The 17,704-nt window shown below is 35.1% G+C and overlaps 1 protein-coding gene across 3 annotated transcripts in view; it reads right to left on the reverse strand.

Moving 5' to 3' along the window:
• Nucleotides 1-472: 472 nt before the first annotated feature.
• Nucleotides 473-17,704, reverse strand: part of Acj6 (abnormal chemosensory protein 6) — a 52,253-nt gene continuing 35,021 nt past the window's right edge. For 2 of the 3 annotated variants that reach the window (XM_077422122.1, XM_077422105.1), the window contains 2 exons: nt 14,295-14,501; nt 473-9,864 (listed from right to left, as the gene is read on the reverse strand). In XM_077422122.1, coding sequence (XP_077278248.1) covers nt 9,100-9,864; nt 14,295-14,501 — 972 coding nt within the window. In that variant the 3' untranslated portion in view covers nt 473-9,099. The remainder of the gene's footprint in view (nt 9,865-14,294; nt 14,502-17,704) is intronic. The other variant, XM_077422114.1, reaches the window with a different exon arrangement.

Below are 17,704 nucleotides of genomic sequence, written 5' to 3' on the forward strand. Positions count from 1 at the left end.
TTTATTTGAAGGCGCAAGGTCTGTAAAAGAAAAAATATTTTAATAAAAATTTTAATAATTTTAAATTTAAAAATTTTAATGGTCAATAATTATACTTATTAAAAAATGAAGATTTGCATAAGAAAAATAAGTCTATCTTCCACATAAATTTCGGGAAACTTTGTCTGATTTATGATTTAATTTTAAATTAATATTACTTAATATTATAGATATTAAAAAATTACAAGAAATACAGCTGAGAGTTTTGTCAAATGATAGTAGAATTTATCTAAATTTCCATTTCGGTCGTCATTTGCTTAGGCTTAAAGTGTGACAGTTTTATGATGCTCAGCGTACAACAGTTGGATAGTAATTGACAGTTTTATATATAAAATATAAAGGTATCATGCAGATTCTCCTTTTTAGACTTTTTGTTTAGACTTAGACACTTCGAAAGTGCAGGAAAGTGAAAGGTATACAATAAAATTATCAATAACATCAAGGTTTACTTTATTATACTATGTACTATAATATTTATAATTGAGTAGGTACTTGGAACAAAGTTGGACACAAAGTATGATAAATGAATTATGGCACATGATATGTACAGTATGGAGGAATCTTTCTCTTTCCCCTTATCGTACATTGCGCGCAATTTGGTACGTTTAAGAAGCATAACATATGCTTACGAATTAATACAAATCTGTGAAAAAATGTTGTTATTATGATAAATGCAAATGTTTATGACATGTATAGAACGTGTTTCTTGTTTCTTCTTGGTAATATTATAATGGACGAAATAATGCGGGTGTTATTGGTTAAAACGAATTATTGATACGCGCTTTAAAATGAAAAGCTTCCGTTGTTTGAAACATAATATGAAACGTAACGAGGGAGTGTACTTACGTGATTTATGCTACATTTTAGAAGCGAATACAATTTAACTAATAAACTAATAACTACGTAATTTACAAATAGATTTACAATTCGTACAATTTGCCGATTATGTACAGAGCCTCGAAGGTGCCTATACGAATATAAGAGCTAGCATAAGCGTCAAGCAAATAAGAAGAATGTAACATCAAACAGCTTGCTCTATGGGATAATATGATTCATTTATACATAAAACGTAGCCTCGAAACATTGTTCCAAGTTGCACGCAACATATTTACATAGAAATTTCTACAATGTCAGACAATTAAAGTATCTAGTATCTTTTATGATATGTCTTTATTATATTATTATATCGGTTCGCGAGATAGTTACAGTCTTACTCATAAATAGCGTTTCACTTTTACACTAATCGCGCATTTAATTACAATTTATAGAGATTAATAAGAATTTAATTCGCTGTGAAATTATGATTATGATTTGTCGATTGTTATTACACACATATAGATTCATATTCTGACACATCTGGAATTATTATGGGACACGTTGAATGTGTTGTACGTAGACATAGTGTAAACATAAATATGTAGTGTTATTTCTATTATACAAACGACGATTCGCGATCGTTTCAGATTTTTACCAGTCTGTAAATGCATAGATAAGCGTTGGTGGACGCTCGATAAAGAGTGTAGAACGAAGATAGATGTAGAACGAAAGCGATTCTCCTTATAATGGAAGATAGATATGCTCTACTTCTTTCTTACATTATCGTATCGATGCTATTTAAAATAGTTTTTAAAGAGAGAGTTGCGTTTGTTCTATGTTATAAATATTTACGCGTAAAGTATCTTAACAAACCGAATAACGAGGAATCGACGCGATGTCGTCCGACAAAACGGCATGGTGTAGCTAATTTTTCAAGTTATCGGAGCGTTAGATTGCATTGGATATCAACTTTGACAATTCCGAATCAAATGATGAGTAAAATTTGCTAACGACATCGCGTTTTTCTCTATGTAGAATTTCGCTACCTAAGCTGGCCACGTGAACACCTATGAGTAAGACTTTTAAATTTAACAATTCATTTTGGCTTTTTTCCCCCATCTCCCCTTCAATTTATATGTATAAACATTTAATCTATATTTACTGATAATAATTATTTATATTAATTATTTAATTTTTATATTTCTTTATATATATACAAATACGCTTCCGTCATAACGTTTTGACGTTAATACTTTTCGGTTGAAATCGTGCCGCGCGAGTATCTGGGGCGATGGTTGATGATCCGCGCAATCGCCATAAAAATGAATAAATTATAAACACGCGTACATAAGAGTCTTTACTGTTTACGCGTATATACCATGCGACGGTACAACGCGATCATTTTTTCGCCATGGATGGTCTGATTAGATAATTCGTGTTATACGGTAATTTGTAAGAATAAATCGGAAACATTTTGTGGGTTGCAGTGATTGATGTTGTGTCAATTTTGTTTTGACCTATTTTCGTGAATATCCGTTTACTTGACGTACGTAAAATATTGGGTATTTTATCTTTCGTGTCGGACTGCAGGAATCTCTTAGAACGCCATAGCTTTACATTCGCGCTCGATTTATATAAATTATTTTGTAAATCCATCGATCAATGCTTTCGGAAATTAAATTTGTGGTAAAAGAAGTAAGAACCGTATATCTCTCTATGAGACAAAAATATAAATTTCTCAATGACGCATCACAATCGATTAGCTGCAGTGAGTTGCAGTGGGAGCGCTTAATAGCTGTTTTCTAAATAATATTATAGCCAGATGTATTTTATACATTTACGTACAACATTTTCTACCATTTGAAATCGTATATGTTTGAAAAGATTAGAGACGAGTAATGTTTCTTAAACAATCAGCGCTCTTCAAAAGACCGGTACATTAAAGAATTCATTAAAAATATCTAATTATATATTCTTCTTACGAAATCCGCACGCGTTAACACAAATCCGAAATAATAATTTTCCCGTTAAAAGATCCTTCAAACTACGATTTGATATAGAAATATATTACGGAGACGCGCAAATCTGCGCGAGTCGATATTGCGACGTAGTTTCCTGACATCGCGTGGACTTAATCGTATCATTTGGCAAGACTCTTAAGTTCAGCTTTATGACGATAACAATTGATAAAACACATTATGATATGACTCGTTACCCTGTATTAAATATGTATATTTGCGCTATACTTGCGCCCGCGGCGAGGAGACTTTCTATTCCGTTTTACAGTCTTACTCATAAATAGCCTATTTTCTTATTAAAACTGAGATATCTTACGCGCGCGCAATAGAAAATCATAATCATTCAACATCGTTCAGGATGTTTCGTACATTTTTGTTTATCAAGTATCTCGTAATGTCGTATCTTTTAATTAAAAATACTAAATATTAATTAACATAAACATTGTTCATCGAGATTCCTTTTCATTGAGAGAGAGTAAACGTTTGCTTTTAGAACATTCTCTATTAAACGATAATTACTTATTAGAAACCTGTGCATTGACGAGTTAATGCTCACGTTGCATATGGATGACGCACGGATAGAGGTATACTTTATTATTGCAATGTACCAAAGTCATTATCACTGTCTTGAAACCACAGTTTTTTTTTAACTGCTATATATTTTATTTTTTGGCTAATTCGAATAAACGTTTCTCAAATCTCAAACTAAAATTCTACTTTGAATTAAGAAAATTAATAAAATTCAATTTGCGTAACATTGTTTCAGTTGCTAGTTTGAAAACTATCGGTTTCTCAATATTCTCGACAAGAAAAAATTGGTTTTAAAGTAACCAAAGAATCATTGGTTATATAAAAAAATATTCGATGGTTCTGGAACATTTCGCGTATAATTTTCTAAGTTTTTCACGTGATACAACGATGTCCATTTAAATGATCGAAACTTATCATGACGTATTATATAAGCGCAACAAATTATAACTCACAACCCGTTAAATATTTTACTTAGTCATGTAATAAATATGGAAAAAAATATTTATATATATTTTATAGATATAACGATATGGTATGATTAAGTTAAAAAAGAGTAATTAATGACGCTGAGAGTTTGGCAATATACAGGAAGTATATGGAATTAATATCAGGACGTTTCCATATTTATATATCGCAATAATAATAGAATAATTAATTTTACTTAGAATTTATTTATTTCTTGTTTTCGTTTATACATGTCTTACTTCCATTTTCTCATGAAACAATTACCTTGAAGAAAGATGATCTTTCTTGATAAAAAATGTCGAAACTTTTTTTTACATAGATCGTATTTTTAGGGTAAAAAGTTTTAATGTTAATGTCTTCGGAAAATAAAAGATTTTACATACTCTTACACAAATTTAATGTAATGTCGGATGTTTCGTGAAAACTTAACATGTGTAATAATGCGTGTTAGTATAATATATAATTCTACATACTTCCTGGCGTCTCTCTTATTTGATGTACGTTCGGTCTAAGTGCGTGAAACATATTCTTAATCTAATTCATAGGGTTACGCGAATTATATTTACATAATTTTATTAGTTACGTAACAACAACATTATCAAGAACGTTATTTATAATCATTGGCTATATTCACGATAGCTTTCGTACAATCGAAAATAAAGGGAAACATAATAAAGAACAGGGGAGATATACAAAGGAACAAGGTTACGAGACAATGAAAGAGATGGCAGATTTTTTATCGAAATATCTATATATATACCTAATATTTTAACTCATCAGAGTTTGAGTTTGAGCTAAAGGAGTGCGGTGATTAAAAAACCCATACTTAACACAATTGTATCGCTGATGAATTGATACGTTACGCAATTGAATAGTTACGTGTAGGAAAATAATTCTTTTTTTTTCTACGAAAAAAACGGTCGCGATGCAGGGCGGTTCTGAGATTTTTCAATTACCGTGGATAAGGGCTGGCAAACTCGTTGATATTGCTACGCCGAAGTAGCGCTATAGACAAGAAAGAAAACAATAAATAATAAACGTTTCACTAGACTCTTATATTGCACTAGAACTTCTCTCCCATTACCTAGTAAAATGGCAAATAGGCTATTACTCTCCTATAAAATACTTATCCTCTTATATATATGTACAATTTAAAAATTGCTACAGTTTTTTTCACTTTCAACTATTACTAGTATTTTCGTTTTGCCTGGATGTATCTGCATCCTCTTTACACAAGATTTCTTCTAATGTTGGATACACATGACTATGCGTTTGGCAAATTATTTCCACAATTTTTATACCATATATTTCATTTTATACCATATATCTGTTTGGTACAAATACAAATTTTTGAGACTTAAAGACAAAGAAAGTAGCAGATGGATTGTTTTAACAAAGTAAAATCTATCTGAAAGTAATTTATAAGTAAGAAGTTGTTGAAAAATATAATTTATCTTTATTATCCAGTGTAAAATAACTTTATAATTAGGCCTCCATATCGTTGGTACTATTTGTTAAGAAATATAAAACAGTTGAAATAGATCTAAAAAAGTTAGAAAAAAATATCTAATTTTATCGAACAAATCGTACTGTATACGATTTGTTGGAACACAGATTTTATTAAATGATTACGCATTATATATTTTCTTAGAATAAAAATATTGGTAAGTGAAACTTTAAACTAATTAATATTTTACAGAATTCAATGATATATAATACATTTCAACTTGAAATGAAACCAAATTGAAACCGAACGAGGAGCCGACATTTCAGATACCATCTCATGTCACTCGTGCTTAATTCTCTTCTATCTGCCAAAGTAGAGGGCGAATTTCTACAAGCAACTTTTTGGTTGGTAAACCCTCCTCAACCTGCCATTTGTATAGAATGGATTTTCAATGTTAGCCTAAATCGAGCAAATTTTTTTCATTTTGATCACAAAAAGTTGTGACTTTGAATTATCTTTTAAGTATTTTTCTATTTATAAATAACTAAGACAAAAACAAATTTTATTTAATTCTAATATTATATTTAAAAGCGTCGGTCCCCGAGATTGTCCTGTATTTATTAATTAAAGTTAATATATCTCTTTTTTTTTCAATAAATATACATCATATAAAGTTTTTAAGATTTAAAATAAAAAATATACATATTGAATTTGCGCGCAAGATATAAAAACTTTTTTTACCTATATAGGCAAAACTAAACTAATGTTCACGAATATGTTTGAAATGCGTTTTTAGTTACGTGCAAAGTGAATCATTAACGCGTATATCCAACTTTAGAAAATGTAGTGCAGAAAATTTTAACAATCGCGACTTGCAGCACGAACGTTCCGACTATATCAGAAACAGACCGTGCCTTCTCGTTCGAGAGTCGCTATTGCGTCTTACCTTCCGCGAAGAGGATGTCGATTTCATACTCGAGAACTTCGTTGTCGTTACAGAACAGCGCGATACCGACGGATTCTTTATGTCGGCGAACAGAAAGAGATGGACACGTAGATAGTTAGATATCCATCGATTTCGGATTATCCGTGCATCCGATATTAATCGTACTTTCTTGGGGAAATCAAACCGGAAAAAACTAAACCCTCATCCCGACGCACGCATGTCGCGTGAGCAAACATGCTTTTCCACGGCGCACGCGTTGATCCGCACAAAAGTGGAGACCGCAACGTAAGCGCCGGTCGCATCCTTGATATCGGATCAATAAGGAGATTATTATTAATCGTCGAGTCTGAAAGCAGAATATGCACCGAGACTTAAAACAACCCCCTCGTTGTGTCGTTCGCCCTGTTTCTTTTAATTTTTTTTCCTGCCTTCCTTTTTTTTTCTCCTTTTTACGAAAATAGTCGGCGCATGACGCATGGCGGATGCGCGGACGATCATAAAAAATACGAACAAAGTATAATTAATTCGTTTACTACGTACTACAGTATTGCTTTAATATGATATGGTACAGTCTTTTCACTGATTGTCCAATATCACTACGTAAAACATTTTTCTTAGCTCTGTTAGTTTGTTTCTCTCTCTCTCTCTCTCTCTTTCTCTCTCTCTCTCTTATTCTATCTTTCTCTTTTTTTTTCTCTTCTTATTTCTTTCTCTCTCTTTTCATTTGCCCCTTCCTCTTTCTTTCTCTAAACTTTACCCCTGATTTTTTCTTACATACGCAACACACATTCATTCGTTCATTCGCGCACTATCGTTCTCTTCACTGTTTACACTGCACTGAGCGTCTTCATTAGGATTAATATCACTTTTTCTTCGGCGCGACGTATCCGCGCGTCGTCTTTATAACAAATACGTACTTTATATTTTTATGTTTCGAGTTGTACTTTTCAATACGCGTTGGTAATCTTTGCTCTTTGCCGTTCACTTGTCACGACAAGCTCGTCCGTGATAAACGAACGACGAAAAGTCTCTCTCTCTCTCTTTTTCTTTCTCTCTCTCTTTCTCGCTTTTTCCACCTCGTCGGAATTATCTCCCGATCGTGCCTTCAATGATTATTGCTCAATAAATTATTGCAATGGCGACCTAGTGATTTATGATTGTTTCCGATGTGTTATTTCGCGATATAAATGTTATCGATTTGTGACTACGTAAAATACAATATTATAAGCTCAGAGCTGGAAATTTGTTAAGATCGCAATTGCGATTGATATGACGATCCATTCACATCGAGATTCATATCAATATAGACACTATGACGATTTTATTTGGACACTTAAAAATTTCACTCTTATATATTTAATTAAATATTATTATTTTGTACACTAGAGACAGTAAGACAGCCAATTTTTACTTTCAACTTTTCTATTCGTTAATTTTTTTATAATGAGAGAGAAACCAAGAAGATTACATATAAAAAATTTTTTCTTTAATATTTCGTTAGTTCTTTTGCGTACTGCTTTGAACCAATTAATTATTTTATAATATTAAAGCAAAGTAACATAGGCTTTTTAAAAACAGTTTATCTTATTTTGTATTATTAATATTAATACAGTTATATATATATATATATATATATATACACTTACAAAAAATTATGCGATATTGTAAACAAAAGGCGAATCTTGGTAGAAATTAATCTTTTACTTTCTAGCAAAGAATTATGAAATGCCATTTTTATTGTAAATTTATTTCACATGGATTATAGGATTTCGCATATTTATTTGTGAAATGTGAGAAATGATCGTGAAATCGGCGTCGAACAGCGATTTCAACCGCGGATGCCATACGACGAGGGATCGAAGGGCAAATGGCATCGTAAACTGTTTTATCGCTATCGTTGGTAGCTATCGTGTGTTTGATCTCGTGGTTTTGCGGATTGCAAGTTCGAAGACTCTTCAGACGATCGGGAGAAATACTAGCTGTAGTATTATAATAACACAGAGAGTTATTCGAGTTTAAATCTTGGTTTAATTGTTTTCATAAAATCGTAATACAAATCCACTTTTTGAAATAAGGAGGTGTGTCGTAATGTGCGAATTTACTTGATTACTATCTCAACATTAGAGTGTAGAGAAGATATATTTTTTTGACGTTTTTCGATTAAGGAAAAGTCAGCTAGAAGTTTGTCAATTAATAGTTAATCTAATAAAAACGGTTCATTTTACATTAGAAATCGTCTTGCAACAACTTCCATTCCGCGTGAAGAAAAACGATAATATCGATGTGATATGGATCGGACCGATTTCGATATGGATTTCTATTTACTGCCATCATACCGCGATAATATCCATCGTGAAACATTCGTAAATGCGTCACAAGCGTTTCATTGGCTGTATAACGTCACGAGAGGTAATCGTGTTTAGCTGAAGAGGAGAGAGAATCGCGAACCGAAACGGGTCAAAGAATAGCTCCCTGCAACCGGTGATTCCAGAATATGCGTTTCAAGCATATTACACACGCGCAGTGATAACAAGCGACTCGTCTTCAGCCTGTGACAGCCTCGTGTACCGATACGTTCTGCCTGTAGTATCGAGCCATTCGTTTTAGCGACCGCGAATGACTGTCGCAGATAGATATCCCGGTGACGTTACGTCCGACGACAATGACTCGGACAATCATCCTCACCGCGGATGTCCATCGGCGCAGTCGGGGGAAGCCCACTTCCAGAGTTTTGGGCAACTTCACGGCCAACCCTGAAACTCAGTCAGAGGTTCGGGTTTCGGCTCGAGACTGGGCAGCTGGTACGGTCAGTTCTGCTGTCACAAGCCACCCTCGGGTCAATGTTGAGCCGCGAACTTCATGCGCTTCTGCTTCTGCCGCTGGTTGCAAAACCAGACTCGCACTACGTTTTTCTTTAGGTCGAGCTTCTCCGCGATCGCCGCGATTTTCTCACCGGACGGCCGCGGCTGCACCGCGAAATACGCCTCTAACGAGCGTTTCTCTGGCGCGGCGATGCTCGTACGTTTCCGCTTCTTCTCGCTGGCCGGCAATACCGAGGGTGCGTCCGGGTCCCGTCGCTTGTTCTTCGCCTGGGCCTCCGCTTCCTCCAGCCACGCTTGGAGGATCGGCTTCAGGGCGATCATGTTGTTGTGCGAGAGCGTGAGCGATTCGAAGCGACAGATCGTCGACTGCGAGAGAGCGCCGACACCTGGTAGTTTGAGATTGGCGAGCGCTTTGCCAACATCGGCCTGCGTGACGCCGAGCTTGATGCGCCGTTGCTTGAATCGCTCGGCGAAGGCCTCCAACTCGCGCGGATCGGTATCGGCGTCGGGATGCAGGCCCGCCGCGGCCGCGGCCGCGGCTGCTGCAGCCATCGCCGGATGATGGTGCGCCGGATGCGGCACGCTGCCGCCACCGCTGCCTAGGTTACTGTGATGATGGTGATGACTCATCATACCGTTCATGCCGCCGTACACGGAGGGACCGTGGATGCCCGCGTGGTGCCCCGGTCCGCTACCCGTGCTGTCGGACATTGGCGTCAGTGTCGTCATCGAGTTTGCTGGATCCAGCATGTCGAGGCTTTCCATTCCTGGATGGCTCATCTGGAACACGCGAATTAAACATCTTCAATACGAGCACGCGTTATCGTTTCCTTGGAAGGAGATTTTTAAATGTTTATTATACTGTCGCGAAACATTTTTGGAACGATATGTTGAAAGTTTTAGTAGACAACTAGTCGAATACACTGATGCCGATATCCTTTGACGGAACAATACAAACATTAGTGTTCCGTCACGATAATCACCTGAATCTTAATTAGCTAATAACTATGCAAGAGTAGCCCTTACCAGTTAGCATTTAGTACTTTTCTGTCCTTCTTTTAGAATCGAGAGAATCAGTCTTTATTTTTTAAATACTCTTCGTAACATATATATATATATATATAGAGCGAGATTTTGTAATGTACTTAAACGTTTCAAGACTTCTTTTTTCTCTCTTATTAACGTTTTTCTTGTGTTATTTTTTATCATGTGATAATTATTAATATGATGATTAACGATATATCGATCAATAAAAGGAAATCTACAATTGACTTAAAAGATAATTGTTTGTAAATCTGTTAAACATTAATAATATTTATCTAAATTATAAATACTGGAACACAAAGATATTCTTGACTATCCATTAACATAAGGTTTGTATTATCGACTGCACTATTTAATTATTAAAATGTGATATTAACAATTAAATGTTAGTAAAAAGGTATCTTGCAGCTAAAAAATTCGAAAAATTTAGTTCATATATGTACTGTTCAAGGAAATACGCAAGGTAAAGTGAAACGTGTAAATACGAAGGTAGACGCTGAAAGGCCGGATGCGTATCGTATCACCGCGTTTGCGGAAATGCATTTTGATGAAGCACCATCATGGTGTGGGAGAGGCATGAATAAAGGGGATAAAAAGCAAAGTTAGGTCGAGTGCGGAAAGTGTGGATAGAGTAGGAAATATGTACAAGCTAACACGTATAATTATGCAGCACGTGCCGCGGCCGTCGTCGCACGAATGCAGAACGCACCTCCAGCATAACTCTTTAGAAATTATTTATGAACTTCTTTCATATTTTTCTTTGCTTAGATTGCTGTTACATATAGGTGGCATGCTGTTAACTCATTTTCTTAAAGCCAATATCGGATGTTACATCTGTCTGAAACGAAACGGAAAATGGATTGTCACGTGCCAAATGCGATAAATCGCGAATTAAGGACGATTAGATGAGAAAGCTATTTTTCGAAATAATGCTTTATGTGTTCGGGGAAAAAAGTACGAAGAAGGTATCTTCTATATTTCATTTCTGTCGTTTCTTATTCCCTTTAAATTTCGTTAACGTTTTTCTGGAAATGTTCCATTATGCGCCTATTATGATTTTCGTTCAAGTCGCGTTGCGATTAATTTATCCAATTACCTAATTGTTAATCTTCTTTAATGCATAATTTATTTATTTCGTCCTCTACATACTTAAGTATGTAAAGTATCACGCACACACGCGTATGATCTTGTTTGCACACATGAAATCGTCTGGTCTCACGAGAGTATACTGAATTAACTAGACGCCACGCTTTTGACCGTGGGGACAGGACATGTAATTAGAATTAGTTCACGCGTATATTTCAGATAAAATTGTTCTTCATACACGTACGATAAAGTCATTAAATGATAATTTATATCGCAAATGACAGTGACTATCGATAGTATCAATATAGCATGCGATCTCTTATGGATTTTATTTTAAAATGGTTTTATTCTTTTAAAAGAATAGACATACATGATAAATATCAAAATCTATCCATATAAAATATTTAATTCATATAAAATATTTAAACACATGATGAGATGCGTACGAATTATCTGTTGAATCCACTCTTAATTAATAAGTACATTTATATTTCAATCCCAATCTCTGGTGTTTGCTTATATTCTGCATGAATTATTCTTAGCTTTGAACGCGGAACTGCGTTGTATCGCGTTCGGGTAGTATATACGTAACGCGAAGTATATAACGCCGAAATCACTATAAAAATCGCTACTAAAAATATCCACGTCGTTCTCAATCCGGCCATTACCTCACGTACATACGTAAGCGCTTACACGACCTCGCCGAGGCTCGTACACGTACACGTACACGTATACACGCGTAGGCAACACGCGCATCATCTATTCTCATGAGAACGGCAGTATAGTGAGCTAACTGGATGGCACGGTTTCGGTCGGCGGTGGTGCCCTGGGATAGCGCAGTTACATCAGAAATGCAGGGGGGTTGCGCTGCACGGACACTGGCGGGCAGCGTGGAAAAGGCAGAAGGTGGAGGCTTCGGGAGCACCGGCAGCAAATATACAAGTGTAGGGGGGGTGGGGGAGAGATGAGAGGGGGGTTTTGTCGGGGGTTGTCGGGGGTGGACTTGCCCAGGGGCGTACGAGGTAGGGCCCGAGAGACCTGCGCAATATTTCATCATTACGCTGACACGATGGTAGGGTTAGCCGGCTCCTATGTTTTGCTCTTTCTCCTTGCTCTATTGCCCACCTCACCCCTAATTTTTCTTTCTTCCCTCCTTGTCCGTGCCGCGTTGTATCCGTTCCGCGTTCCCGATCCGCGCGCACACGCTCACGCGTGCCCGCATAGCTGTTTTTACATCAGCTCGACGCTTGTTTTTGCCTCTCTATTTTTGTCCTTCTTTCTTACTATATATACGCGCACTTTAAACCGAATTATTTCTCGCTTTCTTGTTATTACTTGTCACTCCCCCCCTATATATTATCTACCTCACTTACGCATTTTTTCTTCAAAACGGTGCCAAAATACCGCGCGTGTTTATTGAAACTCAATGCTCTCGATCGAGCGTAGTTTGAAAGTGTTTTTATTGTACGAAGCTGCGCATATCCAATTGAATAGTTATGGGATTTGATTTTCTTGGTCGCTGCTCGGTCACGGAAATTTAGATGATTTGCACGTAACTCTATTACAGAATTTCCGAAATTAGATTTCACGTAAAATCATATATCTCACAACGAGACAAATTAATAACGCTGTAATTTGTTAAAGCTGAGTATCGGTTTTGATTTTCTTTATAATACATATTTGTAAAGATAATTATATACGTTTATGGAAAATGTACATAATTTTCAAAAAATTCGAAAATACAAGATTATTGAGGTAGTTTTAATTCAATTTGTTAGAATTACGTTAGAATTCGAGGAATATTATCGAAAAGTGAAGTCAGAGAATTGGATTTATTGCTTGAAACGTATGACTTAAACAATGTCGCACAAATGGCGCGACAGATGATCAAATTAAAATACAATGTTCTAAATAATTTGTATCTAAGTGGAGTCGAGGAAAATCAGAGGAAGTGATTTATGACGATAAAATCATGTACGCAAATCCCGCGGAAAGCCGGCACGCGAGAAGTTGAACAAAACCCATATTGAACCCTCGCCGCAGATCCCGTGGACCTTTAGAATTCATTGCGTTCTATTAAGGAGGGAAGGGGGCATTACAAGCAGTCACGACACGGAGATAATATACAAGCAACACGTCCCTACATTTGAGAAGATCATTCCGGATCGATGCGCATTGGTTACTCGGTGGCACCCGTCGTTCTCTCCCGTCGCGTCGTGCTCTTCTCATCAGCATCAGATTGCTCAGATTAGCATAAGGCACACGAGGCAACAAATTGAAACGCAATTCGCACACGAAATCGTACCTATATATCCTATCCATCTCTAAACGACATAATCGCGCCGCGACTGCTGTTATCGCACGATTATAAACGACGGTTGTAAATATAATGCGGCTTATTAATCATTAAAACGCAGGAAATTAAAATCGTTGTCTGCATTGTTCGCGATATTAACAAATAAACTGCGTAAATTGAATTTTTCAATCTGCCGATTAAATATGAATTCAAAATTAATTGCTGCGCGTAATTAATTATTGGCAACAATTTTAACTGATCGTTGGATTCGTTGCATTTTATGGATGTACCGTTCCCGGTTCCCGGTTTGTGTATGGGGGAGTTACGAAACGGCAGCAGCGGCCTTTCAGTTTTTATCACGCTAATTATTCCGCGCGAACAATATTATACTATTCTTTTGTTATTATCAACGATATCGTTGAATCTCTCCACGTAGTTACGATATCTAATATACCAGATATAAGAATAGAAATACAAAATGCGTAAATTATTCGATCTGATATGCAGTTATAGTCGCGACACCATATTTTGCATAATATTTAAACGGCTTTAGATCGCGCAATTAATATTTTTGTTTTTCCATTTTTTTTCTTTGCAAAAGAAAGAGAGACTTCTTCCTTTCAATGAGAGTCTTATCGATTCGTAAAGTGTGCATCTATATGTAGTTTATTGACATACCGTTGCATAAGATTACGTTCACTTTGTAGCATTGTAGTGTCATTGTATTGTAGGAGGCCAATATGTACGATATAGAGAGAATAATATATCAAAAATGCAGACTCACAAGGAGGTGTGATTGTACCTGATGATGTGGCCGGTTATTCGGGTGGGGGGTAGGCATGTGTGCTCCGTGATGATACACAGATACGGGATCGTGCTTTAGCGGCATCGGCGTCCCGGCGTTGTGCTTCCCCAAATCTGCTGCCAAAGCTTCCGCTCTTGAAAGTAAGCCATCTTGCAAACCGCTATTCAAGCCACTGAATAAATCACCCTGAAACACAAAGTGCATAATATATCATCGATTAAAGCATTAAATAACGTTTTGTTAAACAACTCGAACTCAAACAACTCGAATAGAGTATCTATTATAACATACATTACGATCTAATTGCAACATGCATCTACCTAATTTTTGCCATTCATATATGTTTGCCACAGTTACTTTTAATTTACAACATTTAAAACAAAATTTGCTGTAATTAATATTGCATTAATTTTTGAACAATTTTAATTATTGAATATTAATGCGATTTTTTTTTGTATGATTATAATGCAGATGATTAGTTATTGGACAGCCTATTATTTATTATATATAAATTTTTATTGAATTTAATCCGTTTGACGTTGTCTGGGCAACACTGAGTTTGTATACTGGACGGCAACATGGCTGTGCGATCGATATCCCAAAAATAGTTTTGTTATCCGAGATGTTCGCGTTTTGCGAGTTTTTTAGGTTTAAGCAAACAAATTCTCTATTATTTAGCTTGAATTTTAAAGTTTTCTCAGGATTTTCTATTATTTCATTATGCAAATTTAATTATTATTTTAAATTAAGCAAATAAATAAAATTCTTTTTATTATTGCGCATTAATACTTATTAATTTGATTAAAAAAAAACATATGATATATTGTAAATGTATATGCTGCAAAGAGATATTTATTATTTAAAAATATGTTGTTGCTTGTTACTTATTTTATTAGATATTTAATTGTAATGTGGAATAATAGCTCAATCATATCTAAGTGCGTGTATTCAAAATTTTGAAAAATTATTTAAAATGAAAAGATTACAGAGAAATTACTATAGAATGCACATGATATTGCGTTATATATAAACTTTACATTGGAATATTAAATTACTTTTCCTTCGAGAAGACGAGTTTGTCCGAACGGCAACTTGCGAATGTGCAGCCTCGTAAAAGGTTACAAGTTTCGTCAAAACACCTACTCGTCGTGTGAACTACAAACATGTTGCCGCAAAGAAAAAGTATCTTTAACTCGGTAAGGAAACGTTTCGGATTCCACGTTTATATAACCCTTCTAAGTCTTAAGATGAATAGAATAAGAATTCTAAAGTTTGGCCATTTTTTACGGAATTATTCCGTGTATGACAGAAAAATAATAACAAGAAATAATTTTTTATGCGGATCAATCTACATTTGAAAACTGAAAACAATTCCCATAATTAACGTGGGATGTTCGATACTAAAGATTATAGATTATGTTTACACATATATAGTATTTTTTAGTACATTAAAACAACAGATATGTATATAATTGGAAAAACGGGGATATTTGCACGGATTAATGGCATTAGATTACGATCCCCCCCGAGCCCGGTAACGTCATTGTATTAGCGCGTGTGTACACATGCCCTATGATGTTCGGTAATCAAATTCATCCGTTACACTGGAATCGATCCGAAGGATGGATACTTGACCGAGTCCCCCACGGGACGGTGGACAGAATATATCCGTCGGTATCGCGCAGCGGTGGCGAAACTGGACGAGCCGGGGGGAGGATCATCCCGATTCCCTTTCGCGTGTTTGGAGATCCGGTCCCCCTCGGCGAAGTCAACATTTAATGGTAACGAAAATAGCTTAAACTACGCTACGGCGAAATTTATGAGCAGCGCAGAACGGAGTAACAAGGGGGGTGTGATTTCATTTCATGGCGCGTTATGTGTGAAGGGGGTTGAATTCAAAATTCCCTTTTTACAACCTGCTGATGTAGGAAGAATTTCGTGAATGCATAATCATGCGTACTCTGTATTAATTTCTCAGACATTAATGTTTCTCGATCGATATACATTATGTGTGTAATTTTTTAATTTTTAATCAAATTATTTAATTTTTTTTCTTCTATTTTTTTTTCGAGATAGAAAAATTATACAAGTTTTATTCCCTTGTAACAATCTTATTCTAAACTTGATAGGGCATCACGATGGATTCTGCTGACGTAAAATTGTATATTAATGCAAACTAATTTAAATTTATGTAACTTAATATCGATTACTGTATACACATCGACTTTGTGACTGCAGCTAATTTGTTTCCACCTATACACTTTGTTATTGATTAAAGCAACTCTTTTAGGAGGATATCTTAATGAAAGCTATACATTGCATTCATAGCTTCATATCACTTAGACTTGCCTGTACACCGTGGTGAGATCGATATTATATGGGACATTCCGCATCAACTACATCTGTCACTTGCGACATGTTACTACGTTCGATCTACGTTCAAAGAATTCACAGTAAGTCGTATGTAACTTGTAACATGCCTTTGAAGCCATTTCAACAAAGATATTTTTTAAATCTACGTTTGAACAAGATTTGCATCTTTTTACGCTAATATGAAGTTAAGCCGATTTTCAATCGCAAAATTATACAATTATGGTACCACATAATAACATTTTATGATATAACAAGTTATTAAACATAAATATATAATGACACAATTCTTAGCGTAAAGATGATTTTTTATAATAGTAAAAGATGCAATTAATGATGTTAATATTTAAACAATATCAATATATATTACTAAATATTATCTATCTCATTATTGTCTCAATGATTTTACGTGTATAACGAATTACAATGCATAATTTAAACTATTTCTGTTATTTATACTATTTAGTGGGTTTTTCTTCTAATAAGTAATAATATTAAGTAATAATTATTGGTTTTCTATTCGTGTGAAGATGGCGCTACCTGTTATTTGATATTATTGTTGTGTGAATCGTTAATCGGCTAAACTAATTCCCAAATATGAACGAATGAGTTTGCTGGATTCTTAATTTAATATGTTGCGTAATTTTATATATATATATATATATATATTATTATGAACGTACGTAAAAATTGTTACTTAATACGTAGAAAGAATCAATAATTGAATATATTGAATATTAAAAAATATTTATGTACGAAATCCACGATATCCACGTTTTCCGGTTAAAATCCGTTACGATAAAATAACGAATTTCAGTGTAGCGCAATATGTTTATCTAACAATGACTGATTAGCGATGACTTAATGCGAATGCCTATTAACCATCTGTACAATCACAATTGATAAATTGCGGCATGTCAAAAATAATTTCAAATAACCAGGTTCGAATGTTCATACATACAATCTAAAATTATGATTATACATATACATATAAAATGTACATTGTTTCTTCTGCTATT

Source organism: Temnothorax americanus, unplaced genomic scaffold (assembly GCF_048541705.1).
Source record: "Temnothorax americanus isolate GAGA-0224 unplaced genomic scaffold, ASM4854170v1 Scaffold11, whole genome shotgun sequence".
NCBI classification, from domain to species: domain Eukaryota; kingdom Metazoa; phylum Arthropoda; class Insecta; order Hymenoptera; family Formicidae; genus Temnothorax; species Temnothorax americanus.